The 8,407-nt window shown below is 45.7% G+C and overlaps 1 protein-coding gene across 1 annotated transcript; it reads right to left on the bottom strand.

The window, feature by feature from the left end:
- Positions 1–6: 6 nt before the first annotated feature.
- CBX7 (chromobox 7) lies at positions 7–7,810 on the bottom strand (the record flags this gene model as incomplete). Its single annotated transcript, XM_019614722.1, has 5 exons — positions 7–265; positions 2,154–2,493; positions 3,070–3,136; positions 3,600–3,665; positions 7,668–7,810. Coding segments are annotated over 5 exons (765 nt in total), but the record flags the coding sequence as incomplete, so codon positions are not given.
- Positions 7,811–8,407: the final 597 nt, after the last annotated feature.

Genomic DNA, 8,407 nt, shown 5'->3' with positions numbered 1-8,407 from the left:
AGAAGGCCTCTGTAAACATTGAGACATTTTGGACTTTTTTTTCTTAGGGGATAAAATAAGCCCTCCCTAGCCCCACTCTAAAAGTACTAGATTTGGGGAGCACTGAAAATGGAGATTCAGAACTGCGCACTCCGGTCTCGGAAGAAGCCCTCAGCCACTTGTGCTTCTCTGAAAGTGACGGTAATGGAGTTTGCCGTGATGTCTGTCACTGTCACTTCGCTGGGGGGCACAGTGGGAATCCAAGGGAGATTGCCATCCACATCTGCTACAAAAGGAGAGGCAGACAGAGCGTGTTAGTGAGAGGGAGAGAAGGTGGGAGAGAGAGAGACCAAAGAGAAGGATGGAAAAAGTGCCTCGTTTCTGACAAATGGTGGATGAAATCAGCTTGTATTCAGTCTGCACACACAAGGCAAGAAAGAGCATGGGCAAGCCCTCCCTTCAGAGGCTAAGGAAAAACAGAGGATCACTGCAGATTATGAAGGGAAAAGCAGACAGTTGTTCAGACACACACCAGCATTTGATAAGCCTACATGGAGATCAACAGGATGAAGTAACAACACCCAGCGCCTCCAGCCATCCACAGTTCCCCAGTGTCTCCTGTGCCTTCTCAACCCGTGTGCCTTTGTATCAGCTAAACACACCTACCCAAGAGCAAGCTGACCTTCTTGCAAACGTCTTACCCCCAAAAAGTCAAAAATCACTTTACAAGTGAAGTATTACTTCACAAAGAGGCTGCTCTCCATTTCTCATGTTCTTACTTTGCTCCCCGATAGCTCCATAAGAAACCCAAATATTTCTGCACGTTGGCACTGATAATTAACAGTCCCTCTCCCCACCCAAAACCTCACCATCCCTAGCTCCTAGAGACAGCCACAAAAATAGGCAGAGAAAGGAAGTAAAATATACCCTCCCTCTGCCACTGTACCTGCACTGTACCTTGTTACCTCAAGCTGTGCAAAGAATAAGGGAAATATATTCTTAAAAGGTTATTTATGGCTTTTCTTGTCACACTTGAGGTGTGTAACCCTAACACTAACTAGAATTACACACATGCCATGTATCATGGGGAGAACAAAAAACATTTTATGTATCTCCAGTGCCATTCACTCTTCAGATCCCCAAATGCCTTAGAGGCTAGCACTTCTAGCTGAAAACAGCCCCACACGTTTGCCTGCTGCCAGTAAGGAATCCAGAGTCACACTGTGCTTGCCCCACTGCTTCTTCCTTGGATTTCAGATGCTGTTCTAGTCCCTGTCTGAAAAATAGTGCTGATTCCCTAAACACAATGTTCTCCCCAAAATCCTGCCTAATCCAGCCTGGCTAACAACTGCTCCCAGCAAGGAGTAACAGGATTCTCTTAACTACTACAAGCAGCACAAGCCCTTGTTTTCCACTCCTCAGGAAGCCTTACGCCTTCAGAAGCTCTAATAATGCAAGGATAGAGTTTCCCTGGTAACTCAGAGCAATGTACACATCCCACAGCCCTCCTGCACAAGAGGATGGTATCCCTCCCCAAAATGCCAAATGTGCCAGGCCACCTCCCATGCCTACACTCATGCTGCCTACTCAATGGGATCAGGCAGGAGTTACCATCCTCACTTATCTCTCTCATCCCCCTGTCACATAAGCTCTACAGCAGCGGGCTTTAGAGAGGATGTGGGGTGTGAGGAGGAAAGGGAAGGAGGGGGCAGAAGGAATGTACTGTGGGTTCCTAAGGACATTCCTGTTTGCCCTCAGAGCAGCACCAGTAGAGGAGCGCCAATGTCAGAGCCAGCCCAAGACCAGCCAAGCTCCTTTTACATGAGCAACAGGAAAAACACAAGCGGGTATGTGGACAGAGGCAGAGGTCATTGTCACCTCTGCCAGAAGGAAACTGGATCACGGCATTAACTTCTAGTAACTTCTGCATGTTTTCTAACACTGGGAGTGGTGCCGCTGATTTAAGACTACAGAGAGGTGACAGCATTCAAAAACTCCAGTCATCCAACCAGGAAAGAAATCTGCAGAAATGAAAGCCACAATGTGAGCCAGCAAGAGATGCTCTGAGGATCTGACCTCAGCCACAATCCCAGGATGAGGCAAGTAAGGAGGCAGCATGTAGAGCATCCTTCTCATGCCCCAGAATTTCTCAGTCAAGGGGTGTCTGGCCTTACCTTCTTTGCCGGTGTGCTGCACAGCCTCCCAGTCCTCAGAGCTTTGCTGGGCCTCCAGGTCTACTGCGTCATTCAAGAAGAACTCATGCCTGCAGTTTCGGTTCTCCAGGCTTGCCATGCGGGGGAACTTCTTCCTTGACAGTCGCAAGTACTTCTGGTTTTTGCGTTGCTTCCGGAGAGAGAATGGCAGGACTGTTCCCCCAGTCTTCTCTGAGAACTCTGCCTGCCCTGTCTTGGCCCCTGGCAGGCTACTGTCTCCTCCTCCAAACCTCCGTGCAAGAGAGAAACAGAGCTTTTCCTTTCCCTTGTGGGCACTCCTCAAGTCCATGCCATACAGCCGCTGACAAGAACATCAATACAGCAAGGTTCAGAATGGGAATCTGACGATGTAGTCATCAGGGCTCTCACCTGGGGGCCAGGAATCTATTCTTACCTGAGCATCTAGGTGACCTAGGAGAAGTTGTGGTGCTCCTACAACACTGTTTCTCTTATCTCTTCACCTGCAATCTAAGCTCTTCCTTACATACTTTGCCTAGGACTGGTTGCTTTGCATGGCAATCATCAAAGCATGCTGGAAGTCCACTTCCAAACAGCTACTACCTTTCACATGCTGGAAAGTCCAAGCCCAGTGTGAAATGAAAAAGACCATGTCAACTGGGCAAGATCCTAGTTCAGAGAGCAAGAGCTGTTTTTTGTGCTTTTGTGTCTTTTTTTTTGCTGTTTTGCTAATTGCTGTTCAGCTAACAGATTAAAAGCATACCTGCCTACCCACTCAAGAGTTCAAGTTCTTGCATTAGCATTTTACCTCTAGTTTTGTCCATGCAACAGTGAACAGATAGTTTCCACCTTCCTGCGAGCAGAGTAGCAGCACAGCGCTAACTAATTAGAAATGTACAGAAGAAAAGCAAGAAGCTACCTGCAATAGGAGGCGCTTTGGTTTGGGACCTCTTTTTCTGTACCCTGAAGCACGGTCTCTCTCTTCCCTGTGAAGGATGAGCACAAATCAAACAAAGCAATAAACACCACAGCACAAAGCCTAGCCAGGACTTCCACCTTTTGCAAAGCTCTCTCATTTCCTCTGTTAAAAACCAACTGTGAATAGCGTGGACTTGGAAAGCATCCCAGAACTGCTTCTTGCAGGAGTGAAATTCTTGCAATACAGGAACTTCTCTAACTTAACTGATCAAGAACAGGCTAGAGAAACTTATCACCTCCCATCACTCCACTCCAGCTCTGGACCCAATTAAAACCTGAGAACAATTGTTCTTTGGCTCAATGCTTGTGCTTGGCCTCATTTTGCCTTATCTGCCTCAATCAAGGCCAGGTTACAGAGATGGAGAAGGACTCGTTACTATGTGTCTCATCTTTGACTGAAGTGGGGACACCACAACAGAATAAGGACGCTATTTCCTGTACTGAGTGAAAGAAAAGAACACACATACTTACTTTTCTTCATAAGCCACTACCAGGCGAGGGTCCAAGATATGATCTTCTGGCTCCCATGTGCTGTATCTGAAGAAAAACATAAGGAATATAAAGTAAACAATGCTTTAATGAAACATTCCCTCTGCAGGACTCTTCCCAGTGTGCCGAAACCCTGGATATCATCTTCATAAGGCTCAGTGGGGCCTGCCACAACACTGCTAGAGCTCTGAGGAATTCTAGCCATTCCCCCCTCAGACTTGCTGCCAGACATCACCTCCCTTTCCGCCAAACAGGCAGAGCCAAACATCAAGCAGCAATTTGTAGGAGAGCAGGGAAGGCTTTCTTTTGCAGGGCTCCCTTCACACCGTTTGCAAAGCCTGTGCAAAGCCACAAACTAGTTTTAAGGCAGTGCATAAACAGGTCGCATTTGCAGCACTCGCAGAAATCCAGCAAATATATGGGACAACGAGATGAAATCTGATACAGCTTTCTGAAAAATAGGTCTCTCTTAATTTAGAGTGCTCAAAGATTAAGTATGCTTTCTTCCCTGCATTATTAATTACCTCTAATCACTGGAGCCAAAAGTATTTCTTTAAGAAGAGTTTAATTTTTCTTCACTGTTGCCATTCAACTGAACCTGTTTAGATTTGGGCCCTGAGGCAAGTAGATGGCAACTATCCAACCTCTGCTCCTCTCACTCGGCTCCCCCTGCAGGTTATTTCTGCCCAACAGAGGTTGCACAGGAGGAACCCACCTGCACTGTGGTTAAGGCTACTGAAACTGTTTAAAATGAACTTGACACTCTGAAAGCAACCCGTGAACACTGTCACTAGCTGCTCCCTCTTCTTCCACTGCCAGACAGCTACAATGGAACCAGCTGCCCAGGAAAGGGCTGAGACCACACGGCAGGCCACACCAAAACCTGTTCCCAAGGGGCATGGCAGTGGTTAACACCAAGGAGAAGCAGCCAAAGATTCCCATGGTGAAAGGTTTCTGGAAGATGAAAGGGTCACAAGGCAATCCCTGCAGTGGGTTTATTCTAAGGGCTCATGGTTGCCAAGAAAAGATGGGCAGCATGTCTCCATTATGCAAACTCTAAAGCAAGAAGGTAAGTCTGACATCTCAAATGCCTCAGAGCATTCAGTTTTCAGGCATATGATGTCCAATGTCTCAAAGCAGAGCTTCTCCAGCCCCTGGAGAGGTGGACAGACAGTAGAAATGTACAAATGGCAAAGATGCACTTGTAGCAGTGCCTTTAAACTCAGAGAAAGCATTTTAGGATGCTTACATTTCTGGATGAAACACAACCTTCACATGGGAACACGTGGCACACGTGCCACACGTGCATACATACACAGGAAGGTGGATTGCTTTTTCCTTTCATCTACTCATGAGCTAGAAGAAAGGTACTGAAAGACAGGAGAGTTCCTGGAGAATGCTTCTATAAATGGAGGTACAGGTTTGTTTGTTTGTTTTTAATACAAAACTGAGAAGCAGAAATATGGAATACAGATATCCCTAGGTGCACTGTGCATCAGAGGGTTAAGAACAGACGTGTCTTCATAACCAACTGATCCCTCCTTCTCTCCTTCGCCCAAGCCTCTTGCAGCAACCTGACTGTGAGCTGTCAAAGCCAAGATGCTGTTTGAACAGAGGAGGGTTTCCTCCCAGCTGCAGGGATTCTGGCACTCATTCTACAAATTTCAGAAAAATGATAACACAAGGAGGGGGGGGAGGGAAGGGGAAAGACATCAGATCACTTTTCATGGGCACGAGAAGAAAGATTTGAACTTTAAAAAAAAAAGGAAAGAAAGAAAAACCCTTGGTGGGTGTTGCCTTTTTCTCTGCAGCTCAATTCCTGGCTTCACTGCAGTGGCAAAACACTGCATATTAAAAAAAAAAAATCAAAAAAAAAAAACATGGTTCAGTTCGCCACACACTCACACACACAGAGAGCTATATATACGGGCACACGCAGCCCAGGCTGCAGCAGAACTGCAGAGAGCAGGCACTCTGGAAAACATAGATCATATGATCCTCCTTCCCCCTCCTTCTACTCCTCCTCTTCCCCTCCCCTCTTAACTCCAACACAAGTTGTAAACAAGCTTGTAGCTAGAATCAGGCTGTCACTCCTTCACTCCCAGACTCCAGCAGTACACTCTAGGAATCTGAGGAATGGGGCATTAACACTTTTTGTGTGTAAAATATCAAATAAGTGTTAAAGCCGCAAACGTCAGTTCTACGCTTGCTTTTTTCCATGAAGCATTCAGTGGGAATCACAACATAATTGGTACAGAGATTATAAAGAATGATGCAACAAGGTTGGGGAGGGGAATGAAAAAAGATATGATGTGGGATGAGAAAACAACAGATGTTGGAAGACAAAGATGCAAACAGCTTGTGGGGTGTTACATGCCATCACAGGCATATTTATGTTTAGAAACAAGGAACAGAGACTGCTAGCAGGATGAAAGTAGCTTGCATGCTCAAAGCATCTTGGTTTTAAGCAAATCAAACTGCTGTATCAACAGTTGAAAAAAAAAAAAAAATAGTGTTCTTTGAACTTGGAGTGCGCATGAAAAAGGTGTTCGGACTACTCACAACATCAAAATAAGGGAACCTTCATACTCTCTTGCTCTCTGGCCATAAGCTGTGCATTTAATTCCCCAGAGTTCCTGGTTCCCCTACAGTTCCAAGGTATAGGGCAAGAAAAGGCAGCAGCAAGAATAAGGGCTGCTCTGTCAAAAGAAATGTGATACCAAGTCTCACTCATTTGCCAAAAGAGATCTCGCTGTGTTTGCCCCATTCTCCTTTCCAGAAATATCAGTATTCCAGTCAAAGAGGACAGTGCCTCACAGACTACAAATGTTCCCAACCTCTGATAATGATTAAATTAGGTGTAGCTACTTAGGAGGGGCAAAGTGGCCCAAGAACTGATCCACATCGCAGCTGGTACTCATTACGAGCACTAGGTTACACTCCAACAGCAGGATTTACAGTCAAGAAAAGAGTCATCTCAATTTGACTATCACCACCAGAGAGGGGAAGCTACTTATGCACGCCCTGTAAGCACAAGGATTAGGCACACAGAAATACATTCCACCTTCTTAAACATGAGGTACAATCTGTCAGGATCGCATCCAAACATCCATCAGGATCACACCCAGCATTTTGCAACTAGGATGAGCTAGCAGAAGTTCCCCTTTGCTCAGCACCATCCAGGGCAACCAGACACACACTGCAGTCACACCCATGCACGCGGGGTACCTTCAGAAAAGCAGATCTCTCTCCCCATGGGTAGCACCATGAGGCTGTTCCACCAGGCTGCTAGCTGACACACAAATGTTCTCCAGTTACCTAATCTTTTTAATCTCAAAGCATGTCACAGATTGTACAGACACAAAGCAATGACTCTTTTTCAGCGGCAGCTGCACTTTAATAAAAAAGCATCTGTAAACAGTGCACAGCAATGATGCAATATATACATATATATATGTATTTTTTTTCCTCTTGCAATATGGCAGCCAAAGCAAAGCCAGAAAAGGCACTAAGAACAACAGAAGGTTTCAGACAAGGAAATAAAGGCATTGCAGTAATTTCAAAGGGACAAAGATCACCTCCAGTTGGCTACAATCCATCTGAAATATTGCCCCTTCCCTTTTGTGAATTGCAGAGGGGATACAGTAGGATAACAAAGACAAGACCACTGCCTTGTTTTCTATGTTAAAAGACTACATATAGCTCTACAAATAAAGTGTGGTCCCCTTGGTGCTGACTCAGAAAAGCAAGCACCATTCCAGGCTCTGAAGAATCAAGGTTCCTTGTCAAACCATACTGAATTGTAAAAGCTTTTTAACTAAAAAGCATCTCAACGAAATAGCTCAGTAGTGGCAAAACCCAGTCAGAAGAGGTTGGCATACAGTCTGCATCCTTCAGCTGTCAGTGTGGAAACAATACACAGTTTTGGTTTGTAGCTCTTTGTTTACAGCTGTCAGAATAAAGCACATGAGGTTACCCGTGAAGAATGAGAGGCTTGCTTGCAGAGATACAGTGAATACTATTAAGAAAAAGACAAGTAAAGCAACTTACTTTGGGGGCCATCCTTTCCACTTCACCAGGTATTCTACTTTACCCTGAAGGGGATAAAAAGGAAGAAGAAAACAGGTGAAGTCTGCAACCAAATATGGGCTATGGTAAGAGAAGCAACCAATCAACAGAACTGAGCAAAGAGCTCATTTCCCACCACTTCATTTTCAAAACAACACCACTTCCTCTTTCAACTATACTCGTAGTATCTCCTTCCCCATGGGCACGGAGGGCTGTTTAAAAGGATGCAAACTCCCCACAGTTTGGGACCATCGCTGAGAAGAATCACAGAGGCTGGAAGGGACCTCTGGAGGTCAAGTCTGACCCTGCTGCTAAAAGCAGGTTCCCTACAGTAGGCATCAGGCAGAACCGTAAATGCCAGGCTGCAGCATCCCTGCATTTACAGGGAGCCCTGCAAGAAGTCAGCATGCATAAAAGCAAGAGGGAGATGCACGCCGGGAGCAGGTGTCAGAGGAATCTGTTCAAGCAGAGAAGATATACAAGACTGAGATCCTATGAAGCATCACTTTAGCATGTTCCAGCTGCTGCACCAGAGCACCACTCCATCCATCACAGCCACTCCACCTTTCAACCCAAACAAACAGCTCAAGTTCGGTGTTAACCGCTTATTTGTTCACCCCAAGCACAAAACCAAACAACAAACACACAGCAATCGGAAACCACATGCAGAGGCCCAGAAGAACGTGCACAACCAGCAAAGAAGTCTTTAATATTATACCGCA

The sequence above is a fragment of the Meleagris gallopavo genome, chromosome 1 (genome assembly GCF_000146605.3).
Source record: "Meleagris gallopavo isolate NT-WF06-2002-E0010 breed Aviagen turkey brand Nicholas breeding stock chromosome 1, Turkey_5.1, whole genome shotgun sequence".
Lineage (NCBI taxonomy): Eukaryota > Metazoa > Chordata > Aves > Galliformes > Phasianidae > Meleagris > Meleagris gallopavo.
The sequence above is the reverse complement of the archived record's forward strand: the minus strand, read 5'-3'. Positions and strand labels throughout refer to the sequence as shown.